We start from the raw sequence: 18004 nt of genomic DNA, 5'->3' as shown, positions 1-18004 counted from the left end.
AAACGAACGATATCGATACTTTGCCTCTATATTTGAGGCATGCGCATATTTCTGTTTAATAAAAGAGAACCAAGAAGAGGTGTGAAAGGAACAAGAAGACGAAGAAGAAACAATTTTCATCGTCACTTCCTATCCAGACCTGGTCGGGTCACGTGATGTGGTATTAGCTCGATGACTCTGCTATGTTTATCGTTTGCGGAAACGTTGAAGAAATGTTGATTTTCACGCTTTTATCAGTTTACTGTCATCGGGGGATGCCGCGCGGCTGCTCAGAGACTCGTTTTTGTCGGCGCTGCCCGAAGAGTTTGACTTCGAAAACGGACGCTGTAGGCCTACACGTCACGTGACCAGCATGCGGCGGAGCGTTTGATAAAAAGATGGCGTGAGCGCGACGGAGCGGATAGGACAACAAGCCCCGAACTGCTGAGCGCTGCCGATCGCGAGCCGCAGCGGCCGTTCAACCACCAGGTGAGCATATCGGCGTGGGAACGCTTCGTTTTAACGCTAGCTCAACTTCTTCGCGAGGAAAATGTAAAAATTACGGTGTTGCGCTGATTGTTGAAGAATAAATTCCAAGTTCTCGATTTGAAGATAGCGGGTAGCTGGTCTGAACGCTCCTTGTTGCTAATGTTAGCTAGCAAAAGCCGCGACACAGTGGGGGAGAGTACAGTGAGTATCAAAACAATGTGAGGGGTCGATAGCATGTTTATTTTTTTTCGTTAGCTGTGGTGCAGGAGAGTAGGAGGGGTAGCCTGCTGGAAATAGTCGAAGTTGGTATTTTTTTTAAAACTCACTTAGTGCTGAAAAAACTTGCTAACGTCATTTATCAGCAACTCGTTATCAACTTCAAGGAGCGCCGACGTAACAAGCTAGCTAGAGGTCTCTAATACGGTGTAGTGGAATCAAAGTATCCGTGATAGTTAGACCAGTGAGAGATAAAGTAAACCTGGAGAAAACAAACATTTCCAGGAGCGAGAATCTACAGTAGGATAAATGGACTGACATATGGACGTAAGCAAGTATCTGTGGTTACCATTAATAACATTGAGCCATAACGGCTGTAAGCTTTCTTTCTGAATTTTGTACGTGGTTGAACTTGGCATTAGGTTAGCCTCTGTCAGTTTGAGAGTATTTCACCTTTCTGACTTGTCACTGAAATACTGAATATGAAACTGGTTTTCAGTTTCAGCAGCTTAGCTTTCGGTTAGTGAGCAAGCTAGCGTAGCTTAGCTGTGTCACCCTGATCTAAGCAGGCCAGTTTAGCTTGTACAACATTCTGAAAAACCACGCAGTGGCTGTTGCAGACTGGTGTTTATCTTATATATGTATTCTTTGAGCTTATATAATATTTTAGCATATACGATATTATTGTCTGCATAAATAATAAGGCTATGAACCACCCGAGCTAACGAGGAAGGAGAACCTCTGATGAGAGCAGGAAGTTATAAGAGGGCATTGCAAACACGTGTCTTGTTTTGGGTCACTTTGGAACAAGTCTTTGTATCACACGGGTGTGTAGAAGTTGCTATAGTACTCGACTAGCTTTAATTCTCGTGTTGTTAATCCTACCAACGACTGAATTAAAGTATATCGAGTCAGAGTTTACAAGAATTGTTCATCATTAATTTGCTTGTTTCGATCCTGCAAGAGTTGAGGAGAGTTTAAACATCCAAACAGCTTATATTTGATTGAAACAGTATTTGCGGATTTAAGTTTAGCATCAAAAGTTTGTTGTTTCATGCTGAGTGTGAAATATTTATTTTTCATTGGAAAGCGTAGCTTTGAATTTTGTTTTACACTGATTGTTTTGTACCCCACGTGTGCTTTACATGTGGGTCTTGATATTTGTGGTTTACATTACTCTTTTGGGTTTCCTTTGTAAGCTGTCCCCATTGTATGTCTATGTCTGGTTACTGTAAATGACATGTAAGAATGAGGATTGATTATTACTGGTCTGCTTTTGATGGCAACGTTTGATTGTATTTGTTTAAGCAGAGCTCAGTTTTTCTAATTCATCTGAATCTGAACTAGAGACTAAAATGAGCTTTAAATGGGTAAAAGATGTAACCTTATGAGGCTACACATGTTGCTTGACGTGGAAAGTTTTCATTTGGCTGAAAATAGCATTCACTTTTAAATTCACAGTTGAGTTTCATGGTTGCACAGAGTGAATAGTTTCTTTTGCATCCCAGGGAAGGGTGTCTCTCTGTGTTGGAGAATTTTTAGGGCTGCGGATGAAGACAAGTTATACTAACAATTAGTCTTTGTTTGTATTGGCTGATTACACACTGTAAAAAATGCAGATGACACGTACCTAACACATGACAAAAAGGTCTTCGGATTACTTGTTTTTAGAGGGATTCGTATTAGGCTGGGAATGTTCGCACTTGAGAGGCTGGAAACATTTTTTTGTTGATTTCCCCTTTGGTTCATTATAACACAATTAACAAAATGGCTGCTGATGTTCTATCCACTCCGTGTTAACTTCTGAGTGTGATTTCCATCATACCATCATTATTGGACCTGTAGATAATCAACACTCTAAATGGAAGATGTTTCCATAAGGTTATATTAACGTTTGTCTTGCAGATGGATCCCGGACAGGATTTACTTCTCGCCGCTCTCAGTGAGAGTGGAATTTGCCCAAATGATATTGGCTTATTTGATGTTGATTCTCAGGATGTTGCACAGCCCTCTACAACCCAGCAAGTAAGATGATCCTTAGTTTTTGTTCTTATGGAGAAATTACTGTTTATACATCTGTATATATGTTAATGTTATCATTTGCTTTCCTACAGTCTATCTCCATCAGTGCCCTGGATGTTGGTGTTGGTGTGGGGACAGAGTCAGTAGAAGTTGTTCGACCTGAACATCCTGCTGCAGTCCCCATTGTTACCATCAGGGTGAGATTACAGAACAATATGTTCCTCTTGTTTTAGTTAACTCTGGTATTTTGCAGTTTATGTTTTGCGGTGTGAATTCAAATGTACTATCTTTATTTTTTTACCAGCACAAACCTCAGCCATCAACCACCACGTTTGTCTTAAATCAGCTGAATCAGTTGCCTCCACTGGGAGCTGTTGTGACCAAACAGCCTGCTATTAACCCTGTCAAGCATACCATAACTGTCACCAAGGTGGTTCATGTGGCGAATTCAACCCTGCGAAGTTCACTAGCCCCCTCTTCCACAAGTATTCCCCCTTCAGCATCCACAGTAGTGCCTTCTAACAGAGATCAGGTGAGTTTATGCAGCTCATATTTTCAGTGGGTAAATAGTTTAGTCAGTGGAAAAGCATTTTACTTGGTTATGGTAATCATTCTAATCTCAGCAGATTCAGTTGAAAGACCTCCTTCGGCCCAACAGTGTGAAGAGCACTGGTCTAAAGGGCAACAGTCTGATAGAGCTCATGAAGCTCAAGCCTCCACCTGATATTGCTCCACCAGTAGCAACGGCCACAGGCCCAGGTGAGTTATCATGTGTTCTTGTAAATATGTATTGTAAACATTTCGACTAATACTTAACACAGCAGGCCGCATAAATAAATCATTTCAGGTTCTTCAAATCATGTCATAGATGGTAATGGTCTATTTCTTACAGTGTTACTGAATGTGGTTGTAGCAAAAACTTATTAAGCACTTGTTCATAAGTAACTTATATCAAAGGCATTATCAGAGAAAGACATGGTACCCAAATGGTCCTGAATAGAAATAGAATCGTCCCATTCCTGTTTCCATGCGAACAGCCAAAAAGACTAACACATTAGACAGTCATGTTGTTCTGCTGACGTGTGCGTACATTAGAGGATTATGACAGTTAAAAGTGTGTGGTGGCAAGCATGTCTTTTCATTGTCATTATTAATGCAATGGGGAAAAAGTCAATTTTATGGTTGGCCTAATTTATCAATAACACGAATTAGCATGGCTTTTTTTCAGTGCTCTGGTGGGAGGAACCAGAGATGCTCGTTGTGTTGCCAGTCTGGAGTTTCTTAGTTGAGTTAAAGCTGTTGTGTTGTAGAAATGCTGCTTTAAAAAAAAAAAAAGAAGTAAAAAAACAATTTATTTTTTTTTTAAACTTAGTTTGACTAGGAAATCTATGCATGCATTTTGATGTCCCCTGACCACTGAAATTGAATATATGTTTCTCTTCCAGTATATTTAGATAGGGATTTCCAACAGTAAGCATGTCTTTGGACTGTGGGAGGAAGCGGATTTACCTACCTAATGACTTTTTTATATTATCCTAAATGACTCCTAGTAGGGCTGCTGTTAACATTATTTACCAGCATTGTCATCACTTTATTGGTAGGTTAATAAAACATAGGAAAGGGGGAGGGGCAAATAATAACTTTAGAGCCTGAGTTTACGTCATAGTTAAAAGTTTTAGTCTATGAATTGAAATGACTAAAATATGAGAAAAACACATTCTGCATTTAAGAAGTTGAAAACTGATATTATATTTGAATACATGTGTTCATATAAATATAAGAACTTTATATTTGAAGTTTTTGCTGATTAACATTCAGTCTGCCGGTAGTTTTCTGACCTATTATTTTTGCTATTGTTATACTATTGAAAAGTATTAATAAACATAGGTAAGTGGTGATGGGGTTTTGATCTAGTTTTCATTCATCATTCATATTTCGGATGGGTTTATCATGAGTCTGTATTAAGTCTTAAGTTTAATTTTCCAACTCCATGCCACAGCTGTGACGTTTTAATCATTCTGTTGATAAGAATCATTAAGCTCACCTCAATCCCAGAGAGCTAAAATGATCTTTAAAGTTGTAGTTGGTTGAAGCGGTTGTAACTGGTTTAAATCCTGGCTGAGCTCATCCAGAGCTGAACATTTTCTTTTTGCATCTCATGAGACAGAGATGTTTACCTGGAAAATAAAACAATATGCTAACAATATGCTGTTTATTTGTTGTGCTAACTATTATAGTTTAGCAGAGACATCTTTCTGATTCTTAAGCATTGCCTCAAAAATGACAAGTCATCCATGGGGCATTGACCATATCAGTAACAGTTTAATGGCGTGTTGGTGTTTTAGGTGACTTGAACAATGGAATCAAGAGAGAAGTTTTGGGTAAAGATGCTGCCAGGATCTGGATTCATGATGACATTAAACTACAAACTTTTCCACATTCTCTGGTAAGTGTTATAATATTAAAGGTGGACAGTTATGGTTTTTTCATGTTTTTAATTTTTCTTTATAGAGTAGATATAAGTGATTCTAAATAGTTCTTTTTGGTCTTGCTTGGCCTTGGCGTACAATTTTAAAAGCAGAATATTGCTTACACATGACTCTATACAGAAACCTCCAGTGGTGAAGGAAGAGGATGAGCCTGAGGAGGAAGAGGAGGATGAGCTGGGTCATGCTGAGACTTATGCAGAGTACATGCCACAGAAATGTAAGTACTACTGTTTTAAATCAAAGAATCAGAGTTTCATCAATAATGAGGCATTTTGTCACAAAGCAAGGAGCTCAAGGCCAATGAACTAGACTGTGGAGTAACAGCAGTGTCAGCATCACCCTTAATCAATACTGCTCCATCAAATCAAACAAGAAGCAGCCGCCTGCTGCTGCTGCTGCTTCCTTCTTCCTCTGACCACTTGGTTTTGTCACTGCAGTAAAGGTTGGCCTGAGGCACCCAGATCCTGTTGTAGAGACCAGTTCTCTGTCCAGTGTGAGCCCTCCTGATGTGTGGTACAGACTGACCATCCCAGAGGAAGTCATTGATAGGGGCTGCCTCTCTGCGTTGCAGCTGGAAGCTATTACATATGCAGCTCAGGTAATCACTGGAAACTGACTGACTATACAGTAACTTTCTTTCTTTTATTCATAATAAAAAAAAATAAGACTTAAAAAATGCATCTCTGGTTGGTTGTTCCACTTTAACTCTTCTGTTGTTGTTTCACCAAAACTTGCTATTTGAAAACGGCGTATAATATTTAATGTGATGATCTTCTGTTCTTCTGCGATTGTTGTTTAGGTATTTTTGTTTTTGCGGTGTTCTTTGCTATTCCCTATCTTGAAAAATAAAATTTCTTATCTCACTGTACCACAGCAACATGAGACATTCCTCCCAAATGGTGATCGAGCGGCTTATTTGATTGGCGATGGAGCTGGTGTGGGGAAAGGCAGGACGATTGCAGGGATCATCTATGAGAATTACCTCCTGGGCAGGAAGAGGTCACTATGGTAAGTTCTAATATTCGCCACAGTCGTTGACAGATGATTGACTGACCGTAAAATAAAACCTAAACATGTCCTCTGTATAATATTTTGTGTTTTATTGTCTTCTCTTAAGGTTTAGTGTCTCAAATGATTTGAAGTATGACGCTGAAAGGGATTTAAGAGACATTGGAGCCAAGAACATCCAGGTTCATTCCCTCAACAAGGTAAAACACTTTTATGATGTACACAATAATGTCAAGTGTTTACTCACTCGTATGACATTACACTTTTCTGTTTTTCAGTTCAAATATGGCAAAATCTCTTCAAAGCACAATGGAAGTGTGAAGAAAGGTGTCATCTTTGCCACCTACTCCTCTTTGATAGGAGAGAGTCAGTCAGGAGGGAAATATAAGACCAGATTTGAGCAGCTTCTCCACTGGTGTGGCGAAGACTTTGATGGAGTCGTATCCTTTCAGAAGTGTTTCTTTTTTTCTTTTTTTTTAAATGCATACAAAAGGTTGATTAGACCATTTTTGTTTTCATGTAACCACGAGTATGATTAGTTATATGTAAAATGATATAAATAAGATAAATATAAGGGGTTTCCTTAACAAAGTGTCCTTTAGATCGTCTATGATGAGTGTCATAAAGCCAAAAACGTTTGTCCAATTGGCTCCTCCAAGCCTACAAAAACTGGGCTTGCAGTGTTGGAGCTGCAGAACAAGCTCCCAAAGGCTCGGGTTGTGTATGCAAGTGCTACAGGTTTGTTAACAACACAAACATAATTTGATCCATGAATAAATTGGCAGTCTTAAATCCTACTATTATGCATCTTTGTAAACATTAAATATTGTAACAAAAAAAATTCCTATGTAGGTGCCTCTGAACCACGAAACATGGCCTACATGAACCGGTTGGGCATATGGGGACACAAAACACCCTTCAGAGAATTTGGGGACTTTATCCAAGCTGTTGAGCGCAGGTAAGCCTTTCAAGTTGCAGAAGAAGCCATAGACTTGAAAGACAAAGTTCCCAAAAGTCATTAAGAAGTCTGATATTGGAATCAAGGTCATGAGGGGTCTCTCTGAAAAATTTGCTAAATGATTAATGAGGGCTGTGCGGTATGATGAAATATATCGGATGGCGAAAGTAAAACATCTATTGTTTCATATTAGACGCTATCGTTTGTTTCGTGGTGTCGCAAAATACATTGTTTACTGCAGTATTTTATTTTTTTATTTTTTTCTTCATCGTTTGGATGGTCACCACGTGGATGCAGACACGAAGAATACCAACATGGCGAGTGAAGTTGAGGCAGAACCAGGTTGCTCCAAACAGAAGGACCTGTCAAAGCAAATCAAGGGCCATATTCCTAAATGAGGGGCTTATGAAAAGTCTGACACGGACCAGAAAACTGTACTATGCAAATTATGCTGCAAACTGGTCCCCACCACAGACAAAATGCACTCATTTGCAAAGCATGTGTTAAAGCTATTGCTGGAAAAAGGTAGCAGCACCACGAATTTATTTCACCAGCTGAAAAGTCATTCACTGGGAAACCAAGACTGTTTTCAACTTGGCATGTCATTGTCTCCCTGCACACCAAAGAAAACGTTAAATAAATCGGTTGTGATACCTGTGACTGTTCTTGGTCAGTTTTTATAGTCACTGTCTACACTGTTATTTCTGTAATTTGAGGTTGTCACATTATTTTTTTTTAATATATACGTTATAAGCACAAAGGAGGACATTTTTAATTTCCGCTGTTTTATTTTGTGTCCTGAATTCTATGGCACTATATGGTTGAAAATAACATTTGTATATCATGTATCGTGATATAGCCGAAAAATGTCGCCATATTAGATTTTCCTCATATCGCCCAGCCCTGTGATTAATTTTGTATGTGTGGGGGTTTTTTTTTTTTTCCACTAAGTGCTTGCTTTGATACAAGGAGGGAAAAAAATTAAGGATAAAGTTACATGAGCTAACATTCGAAAAAGGGTGCTAGCTAATAGCTTTTCTACTTTTCCACTGGCTGCTTCATACTTCATAGAAGCCTCTTGTAGGTCATAACATGCACGTCATTTTTGCATACATTTTCCTCTCAATTCCAGAGGTGTTGGTGCCATGGAGATTGTAGCTATGGACATGAAGCTGAGAGGGATGTACATTGCAAGACAGCTGAGTTTTACAGGTGTGACTTTCAAGATCGACGAGGTTCCCCTGACTCAGAAATATATCAATATGTACAACAAATCTGTTAGACTGGTGAGCATCTACCTCTTCATCACTTTAATTCTTCCGTTTGTGCTTGCACTATTTTATTTCAACTTTGTCTCCTGCTTCTTCCAGTGGGTGAGGGCACGGGAAAGGTTCCAGCAGGCTGCAAACCTCATGGATGCAGAGCAACGCATGAAGAAGTCCATGTGGGGTCAGTTTTGGTCTGCCCACCAAAGGTTCTTTAAGTATCTCTGCATTGCCTCCAAAGTCCACCGAGTAGTTCAGCTGGCCAGAGAAGAGGTTCAGAATGGAAAGGTAAAACAGTTTTTGAAGTGTGATTAACAGTGATGTTGTTGCCCTCACTAACTGGTTAAACAAATTCATATATCAATATATTTGATATGTAGGGTGTGTCAGCTGAAGCAAGTTTCTGCAGGGGCGTGGACTTTAACCTGCAAGGAAATAAGGCTGCATGTGATAGCTAAAGTCGGGCACACTTGGCAAATTAATCTGACGTGCGAGTGTGTGCATGTTTGCATGCGTTGCTGTGTATGCCACAAAGTGCTACACATAGCGGAATTTAAAACTCCCACACAATCTGAATTTGGGTAGTTGTGTTTGTGTGGCTGTTGAGATCTGTTGAAACAAATAGTGACTTGAAGCAGTAACTGTCAATTGTAGGTTTACTCCACAATAAAAGCACAGCTGTGCATCCTGTGATTGTCATTGACAATATGAAAGACACCTGAATGAATAGATGATTGAGCCAGCTCCTGCTCTTAAAGGACCCATCAGTAGCCAAATGGGAGAACATGACCGAATCTCCAATTCAGTTGTTAAGTGATGAAGCGATGAACCATACCAGTTGACAGGGAAAACTTTTATCCTAAAAAAAAAAATCCGCTTGAGGCCCTTGACATAGCAAAATGTAATACTTATAACTAGCTAAAGGCGTTTTGGTAACACTCTTAGTTATTACAAGGTAATTATTATTATTACCTATTATTACAAGGTAGTTATTGCAAACAGAACTCACAAATTTGTTTGGTCATATTGGATCTTATCGAGCTGCTTACTATTCTGTTTTGTTTTAGCCGTACCAAAGGAATTTCCCATCTTTGGGATAAATAAAGTATTATCTTATCCTTAAGCATACATTGTTTTGCTATACACGTAGACATACTGAGGATGTTTTTATCATGCGTTTAGTTTTTTACTTTCACAGCTTATAAAATGTAGCTGTGGATTATTTCCCTTGTTGTTAGTGCATCCCACCAGACTGCAACTTTTTAAGTGTTTTCAGTTTTTGCCAGGGGATGGAATTGAATTGTTTTCCCCTCTGCTGTGGGGTACTAAAATGCACTATGTCTTTATGGCAGCTAAACAGAGAAGTGAATAGAGTTGGGTGTAATTGGAATTGGGAATAACATTAGGGACCAAAGCCCTGGCCACAAACTTTAATAGTGATTTGAAATATAAAGTTGTGCAATTCTGATCATTTGTCTCCTAAATAAGAGAACAAATAAGCTAACCAGTTTTTACCTTTACAGTGTGTGGTGATTGGCCTTCAGTCCACTGGTGAAGCAAGAACACTGGAGGCCTTGGAGGAAGGAGGGGGAGAACTCAATGACTTTGTTTCAACTGCAAAGTACGGACTGACTTAAAATCACAGTTTTGTGACAGTGTGAACATAGTTTTGTGTCTTTATCATGACAATAATGGGATTTAAATGTTTCTGTTGTAGAGGTGTGCTACAGTCCTTGATTGAAAAGCACTTCCCAGCTCCAGACAGACAGAAGCTTTACAGCCTGCTGGGTATCGACCTCTCAGCAAAGAAGACCCCCTCTCCCAGTGACACAGCAGTAGAACAAGAACAGAAGGGCAAGAAGAGGAAAGGTTAAAAAAAAAAAAAAATCATAAAAACATTAATGATCCCCTTAAACTCAGCTCAGCAAAAAGATGGCTCGTGTAAATCAAATTGTGCTTTTACATCATTCTTATTTCGTTCTGCTTCTCCAGGTTCAGAGGTTAAAAAGCAGCAGAAAAAGCGTCCCCGGAAGCATGGGGGTCTGTCGGGTACGAGTTCAGATGAGAGCCAGTCAGAGGAGTCGGACAGAGACTGTGACAGTGATGACAGCTTCAAATCAGTCAGCTCAGCAGACGAAGATGATGATTTCAACCCATTCAGAGAAGAGTCTGACGATGACGATGGTGAGGATACTAGGGGAGCCTGGATGTAAATTAAAGCATTTCAAAGTGAATTTGAGCAAATCAGTATTTTTTATTTTTTTTTTTCCTCCTTCTAGATCCATGGCTTAACAGGAAGGAACCAAAGAAAGGGAAGGAGAAGAAGAAGAAAAAGAGGAGAAAGAGTATTGATCCAGACTCGATTCAAAGTGCCTTGTTGGCCTCGGGGCTGTGCTCCACTAGGCCTACTTTCACTGCCTCAGTTAATCCCCCCAGCACGCCTGCCACAGGTAAGCATGTTCCAGCATGGCAAGATAAACTTATATTACCCTGACTGAGCTTTTTGGAGGTTAATGAATACTGTGTCTTTCCTTGTTCATCAGTCAAGTCAGACAGTCAGGAAAGCTGCCTAACAAGTCAGGACTCAGTGGAACTTGCCCAGAAAATGAAGAAAGAGCTGCTTGAAAAACTGGAGGATCTGGCAGAGGATCTGCCTCCCAACACTCTGGATGAGCTCATAGATGATTTGGGAGGACCTGAAAATGTAGCTGAGGTAAAAATAATTGTTGTATGTAGGCTGGACTTCCACTTCCCCTGTTCACCCACCCCACCAGTTTTTAAGTTTGATTGTCCTGTATGAATTTTAACTTTGCGGATTCTTTAATTGTGCTTCAGATGACTGGCCGTAAAGGTCGCGTGGTCAGCAACGATGATGGGACCATCACTTATGAATCTCGCTCTGAGCTGGACGTCCCTGTGGAAATACTCAATCTCACTGAGAAGCAGAGGTTCATGGATGGAGAGAAGGTAAAGTAAAAATTTTTTTTTTTGTATATGTGTGTATGTGTATGTGTGTGGATAGATAGATAGATAGATAAAATTTAGTTTTAATCCTTTGGGTTTGTTTGCTTTCACCACCTTCCTAGCATATAACCAATTTCAATATGCAGTTAAACTGTACTGCTGTAGGCCTGCTGTAGAATTGAACCAACAGGGTTCAAAGCTGTGGCTTGTAGTTGACTGACATGTGTCTATAAATACAGACGTCACAGCTGCTAATTGCACTTTTGTGTCTGGAGTGTAACGTTCACTCATCTGTTCCTTCAACCAGAACATAGCCATCATTTCAGAAGCAGCAAGCTCGGGTATATCCCTGCAGGCTGACCGTCGAGTGAAGAACCAGCGGCGGAGAGTCCACATGACACTAGAGCTGCCGTGGAGCGCAGACAGGGCTATACAGCAGTTTGGTCAGTAGATGTTACTCCTCTGTACTCTCAGTACATGATTTTTCTTTGGCTTCCTTCTCCTGTGTTAGACTGCACCCTGTTAATAAAAAAAGAATAATAAAAAGGTATGTAACAAAATTGATGTTCTATTCTCAAACACAGGGAGAACCCACAGATCAAACCAGGTCACAGCTCCAGAATATGTCTTCCTCATATCGGAGCTTGCAGGAGAGCAAAGATTTGCATCCATTGTTGCCAAAAGACTAGAAAGCCTGGTGAGGATGCTTATTTCTTATTTCTCTTAAGTCTTGTAGAGACTTTTCTCTTCATATGTGGACTTCATTTGTGTTCATTCTTTGTAACAGGGTGCTCTCACTCATGGTGACAGAAGAGCAACAGAAACTCGGGATCTGAGCAGATTCAATTTTGACAACAAAGTAAGAACATCAAGCACTTCTGAGAGGATGTCTTATGGTTTTTAGGGCAGTGACTCACTCATACTCTCCCACAGTATGGCAGAAACGCTCTGGAAATTGTGATGAAGTCAATCGTAAAGCTTGATACTCCATTAGTGTCTCCACCCTCGGACTTTAAAGGGGATTTCTTCAAAGGTATGACTCACACACTGTTAACCACGGACAGGAGTTATTTCCTGCATTTCTGCAGGCTTGTTGTGTTTGCTGCGCATGTAGTTCATACTGTAGATGTTGCTATGTTTGTTGTATACCTTTCTGTTTTTTTGTTTTTTTTTTTAATCAATTACTTGCACATATGGTTATTGTCTTTTTTTTTTTTTTTTTCTTCTCTTTTCTACAGAAATTCAAATTGGATTAGTAGGTGTTGGCCTCATAAATGTGGAGGACAGATCTGGCACACTATCACTAGACAAAGGTGACTAGAAACTGGGGAATTTCAAGGAGAATCTCTTGTTTTTACTTCTTGGGAACCTTTAAATAACCACGTGCCTTGTTACTGTTGCAGACTACAACAACATGGGGAAGTTCCTGAATCGTATTTTGGGCATGGAGGTCCATCAGCAGAATGCTTTGTTTCAGTACTTTTCTGACACGCTTGCAGCGGTGATTCAGGAAGCAAAGAAGAATGGCAAATATGACATGGGCATTCTCGGTAAGATTTTTCAACTGCTTTTACAAACACATAAGCAAGGCTGGGCCAAAGGATGGCCTTTGTAATAAATTATTAAGTGTTTTATTCTTTCTTGGAGATTGAATGTTACTGTTGTTTCATTTTAATCATTCAATGCATTTATTTCTGTCCTCTGTTGTTAGATCTGGGCTCGGGTGATGAAAAAGTAAAGAAGGTGGACTGCAGGAAATTTCTAACACCTGGCTACACTACATCAGGGCATGTTGAACTCTACACTGTAAGTTCATATATGCATATGCTCTAGTCAGAGATTTGCATGATTAGTTGGTTCAGCTATAGACTATGTATGAGGACGAGACGTGGTACTGAATAAGTCCTTTTTTTTTTTTTTTTTTTTTTTAAATCTTACTTTGGGGCAAAGTTGGTGAACCTTTTAACTGGTAATTCTATACATTGAGTTTTGATATTCCAGTGGGGGGGGGAAGGGAGGGATATTTAACCTCCCCCCCCTTTTTTTTTTTTTTTTTTTTTTTTTTTTTTTTTTGTGTGTGTGTGTGTGAGATACGCTCAGTCTTGACTTTTTTTTTTTTTTAAAGTGTTTTCTTACTTTTAGACTTGTTATTTTGTATGCCATTTATAATGTTGTGTCATAGCAAATATGCCCCTAACTTTATGTGTCTTCATTCACAGGTAAGTGTTGAAAGGGGAATGTCCTGGGAAGAAGCCACACACGCTTGGGCAGACCAGAATGGAGCCGATGATGGTTTCTATGTGCAGGTATGGAAGTGCTAACTCTTGTGTGTCTGAATTGGGGGGTTCATTCCTTATTGATCACATTTCATTCCTTATTGATTTTTTTTTTTTTTTTTTTTTTTTGCTCAAATAGCTGAACCTCTTTCTGTGAGTTAGCCTCTAGATTGTAATAAAGTGTAGTTAACTCTTACATGTGTGTGTGAATGCAGAGCAGTGACATATGACGTACATGTCTGTGGTTGATTTTCAGATGAGGAACAACAAAAAAACGGCCATCCTTGTCAAAGAGGTGAACACTAAGAAGAGGCTGTTCTTGGTGTACAGGCCCAACACCGGCCGGCAGGTCAAACTGGAGACGTACGCAGACCTCAAGAAGAAATTTAAAAAGGTTAGATGACACTCTTTCATTTAAACTGTGACAAGAAGAAGACAGAATATTTTTTTGTGAATCATATGTGTTTTGCCCTCCCTGTATTAGGTCTTGTCAGAAGATGCCAAGCAGCACTGGACTGACCAGTACAAGTCTTCAGAAAAAATCTGCTCACACGCATATTGGTATGTGCACTTCAGATTTGCATGGTGCTTACTTTGCTTACTGTATTCCAATCCCACATTTGTTGATGACAGAAACTACTTCTCAGAGCACCAAATGCAGATTAATTTGGCAATGAAAATGGTGCCAGTACTTAATGAGAGGACATAAGCAGCTTCAACCTTTGATGCTTCCATTGCTCTGTGGTCTTTTTTTTTTTTTTTTTTTGTAAACCTGTTTGTGTTTTTCTGTTGTCAGGCGCGGTAACTGCAAGAAGGCGTCAGTGGGTCTACAGTGTGAAGTTGGTCTTCGGTGCAGGAGGTACTACGTTTTGTGTGGATCAGTGCTCAGTGTTTGGAATGAGCTGGAGGAAGTGCTCACCCCGGTCAGTGGAACCAATGTAAAGGTGCAGATTGTCCGGCTGAGAACCGAAGATGGGCAGAGGATAGTCGGTAAGTTAAGTGACTGCTGTACTAAAGGAGAAGTTCATATTTTGGAAACTAGTCTCATTTCTTGGTAGAGCTGGCGTCTCAGCGAAACTCCTGGTTTTATGTTTTGTGCCTTATTATTTAACAGACAAACATGTAACATGGTGTCTACAGATGTGTAGACACCGGGCTTATGCTCAGACCTTTTTTAAAATTTCTGTGTTGTTTTTAATGCAGGACTGATCATTCCGGCGAACTGTGTGTCTCCGTTAATTAACAAGCTCTCAACATCGGACCAGTGTCAGCAGCTGGCTGTGCAGGAGCAGCAGAAACGGCAGCAGCTTCACCCTCAGAGTCTGAGCCACACACACCACACATAGTTTAGGGGCTTTAATCCCCATCTCTACCCCTTAAGTTCACATCCCTCCCTGAAGGGATCTCTCTACACTGCAGGCTCCAGGACCTTCTGCACAACCCTCATTGTTCCTGAGGGTCAGAGGTGTGGTACCAAGCTGTGGTGACACTCGGATGTAAAGCAGTGGTTGTATAGAGAAATTTTCTTTTTTCTTCTCCCCCCCCCCCCCCCCCCAACCCCCAAAATTTGTAATCTCCAGAGACTCTTCCTTTCACCTGGAGATATTTGACAGGTGATGTATTTTCCTCTGACATTCAGAGTGAGAAGATTTGTGACTTTAAGAGAGCATGTTGATCTGAGTTATCCACTCCTCACTGATACTTTACCCTGTTTGACCCCAGAACCACCTCAGTATGAAACAAAGACTTTTTGTGGGTCTGGACCAAAAGTAGATGAAGCAAAATCTGTTTTTTCAGAGTCAGAGGAAAGTCACAGATGGGCATATAGTGCTTAACTACAATCACATATTAATGTATGCTAGAGACTCATTATATTAGATATTACCCAGCACTACTTGCAGCGTAAGAGTTCTTGTTTTTTTCTGAAGTAGAAAAAGTGATGCAGTTTACTGCAGGAAACCTTTTGCTTTTTGGGGGGGGGGGGCTTCTGATGCACTGTATCTGGCATATTTGCTCATGAGACGGTAAAAACCAAATATTCTTATTGTCAGGTTCCACTTCCTTCTAAAATCAGGCCAATTTCTGTTTTTGCTCATGTTTTTCACACAGGTCTCAGATTCCTTAAAGTTTCTTTGTTTGTTTTAATGTTTAACTTGAACATTTTGTTCCTCTTTGTCCATGTTGGAACTTGATCAGCCAGTTGTTTGTGAACGTGCATTTGCCTGAGTACTTGGAGCTACAGCAGTTGGTCACCTTCACAAAGAAATGATTTGGTTATTTTTGCATCAGCTATCCTCTGAGTTCTATATACATAGGGTGTTAAAATGTTAGAGATGATGAATATTAAGCAAACTGGGGAACTAGGTACAATAAATACAATTTAGTGCTTATTAAAGTATTGAAACATTTAATAAATGGTTTATGGCCTTTATTGTAGCTACAAACAGATGGTGTTAAGAGTTTATCTCCTCATGTGAGGGCCTTTAACATTACTATACAGTGTTTCCCTTTACTATCAGAGGATTTAAGGGGCAGGTGGTGATAAAATGCAGAGACCATAAATTACTGCAAAGTGCAGTATAGACTCACACTGCACTGAAATGAAACAAAGCACATCAATTAGGCAACTGTAATGATTGTTTCAGTGTCGTCATTTGTTCAGACGTGGCAGCATTTGAATGCTCACAAGAAGAAATATCATAGACAAAAGTGCTAAATAATTAAAGCTACATTACAGTGCTGTGAATCAGTTGTTAAATGTTTACTTGATGCTTAAAAAAATTTTTGGCAATAGAAAAAATTTAGGTCATAGTTTGGGGTCGAGGGAAAACTATTTAATATTGTACTCCTTTCCAATCCATTACAACAGTTTTATTTCTTGACTTGGTCTTTAGCTGGCTGCTATTAAAACAGAGAAAATGGCAAAAAAATGATTAGTTTTTAAAAAGATAAAGGGTTCCTGAAAAATTGTGAAATGCATGTTGTTGACAACAGCCTTTTTCATGTGTGCGTATGTTCAAGGTTTCACAGCAGTCTGCATCACTGTCCTTCTCAGTGTTTTTTTTTTTTTTTTTTTTTTCTTCTATTACTTTGATTTTTTTTTTTTTTTTTTTTTTTTGGTAAATGTAAATCTGCTCAGGGGTTAAACTCATACGAAGACCCAAACACAAGAGTTTTACAGTGTATTGCAAATGCATGATTAGAACTCAGTGGTCCTTGGACATCTTTGCTCAGTACAGTTGCTCTGTGTGTGTTTAGCTGTATTTACAGCTCGTATGTGTCAAACATCCAAACATGGTTCTCCAGTTTCTCTGCTTTCTTGTAATTAAGGTCTGTTTGTTGTACAGTCCACTTTTTCTGTTGAGCCTGTACCACCTCAGTCATATGTTGTGTGATGCTTGACCTGCCCTGGAAGGGTCAGAGCAAAGTCTGGATACGTGAGCTGTCCCAGTGGTGATAATTAAACAGAGGATGTGTTTGATTCCTAAACCTGTGGAGTGGTTACTGTTAGGTGGAACAAGAACAAATCTTTGTATCATTTGTACAGTTTGTAAAATGAGTCAAACTGAAATTGTTCATGCATCCTTTTTTTAAATTTTTTTTTTTTTTTTTTTTTTTTTTTTTTTTTTTATGGTGGAGGGAGAACTTATTCGTTAGAGCTTGCTCTCTAATTGGAAGTCTCATTTTAACTTGAATGTGCACCATGTACAGACCAACAACTCATGTTATTTTATCTTTTGGGCTGGTGGCTGACTTGGAAACATTGTTTTGTTTTTGTTTTTTTCCTGTTTTTGTTTTGTTTTTTAAAATGCTGTCAAAATGTCACGGCAGATTTAGCTCATCTGAAGTTGAAACACTTGAAGGACTTAAATGTTTTTTCCTTTCATTATTGCACGAGTTGCACTACTGACAAGAGTTGTACAAAAGTTCAAAATTACCTGTATATGACTGAGTGCAATGCTCAATAAAGCTTGGTATACTTCTACATTGTTGTGTGTTGTAATACTGAAAAGCTACTGCATTACATTATAGAATTCTCCAGATATGCAGACTACAGTTACAGATGACTGGACTTGAGTTCTTCCAGAAACATCAGTTAATCGTTTATCAAAAAACAGCAACTAGCAATATGAGATGACAAGTGTGGTATGCTTGTTTTTTGTTTTTAATGTAGGCACTCTATTTTATTATTAAAGGCAGTAATGCAACTCTTAAAAATATTCCTATGAAAAGTAAAAACACTGCATGTGAGAATGCTGCGAGGTGCTTACTCTGTATTTATTTATTTAGGTACTTTAACTACACTGAGAGCTGTACTTTATAAGTGCAGAAAAATCA

The 18004-nt window shown here is 39.3% G+C and overlaps 1 protein-coding gene across 3 annotated transcripts; it reads left to right on the top strand.

Moving 5' to 3' along the window:
- The first annotated feature begins 138 nt into the window (after positions 1-138).
- On the top strand, positions 139-17651 carry sbno1 (strawberry notch homolog 1 (Drosophila)). Of its 3 annotated transcripts, none has more exons than XM_014410407.4 (33): positions 139-468; positions 2590-2709; positions 2799-2903; positions 3011-3238; positions 3330-3465; positions 5052-5152; positions 5316-5412; positions 5633-5793; positions 6070-6203; positions 6313-6403; positions 6482-6643; positions 6806-6941; positions 7056-7161; positions 8294-8447; positions 8532-8714; positions 9950-10047; positions 10144-10295; positions 10419-10610; positions 10706-10876; positions 10970-11139; positions 11262-11393; positions 11698-11833; positions 11975-12087; positions 12178-12249; positions 12324-12423; positions 12629-12703; positions 12794-12940; positions 13102-13196; positions 13610-13696; positions 13923-14060; positions 14151-14227; positions 14463-14656; positions 14870-17651. In XM_014410407.4, exons 2-33 carry the CDS (start codon positions 2590-2592, stop codon positions 15010-15012), a joined length of 4206 nt encoding a protein of 1401 aa, XP_014265893.1. In that variant the 5' UTR covers positions 139-468; the 3' UTR covers positions 15013-17651. The 3 variants fall into 3 exon arrangements, with proteins under 3 accessions (XP_014265893.1, XP_023009523.1, XP_023009522.1); XM_023153755.3 differs by lacking the exon at positions 139-468 and adding an exon at positions 501-1011 and having other exon boundaries at positions 3333-3465; XM_023153754.3 differs by lacking the exon at positions 139-468 and adding an exon at positions 501-1011.
- The last annotated feature ends 353 nt before the right edge of the window (positions 17652-18004 follow it).

This window comes from Maylandia zebra, linkage group LG7 (genome assembly GCF_041146795.1).
Source record: "Maylandia zebra isolate NMK-2024a linkage group LG7, Mzebra_GT3a, whole genome shotgun sequence".
In the NCBI taxonomy this organism is placed as follows: Eukaryota; Metazoa; Chordata; class Actinopteri; order Cichliformes; family Cichlidae; genus Maylandia; species Maylandia zebra.
The sequence above is the reverse complement of the archived record's forward strand: the minus strand, read 5'-3'. Positions and strand labels throughout refer to the sequence as shown.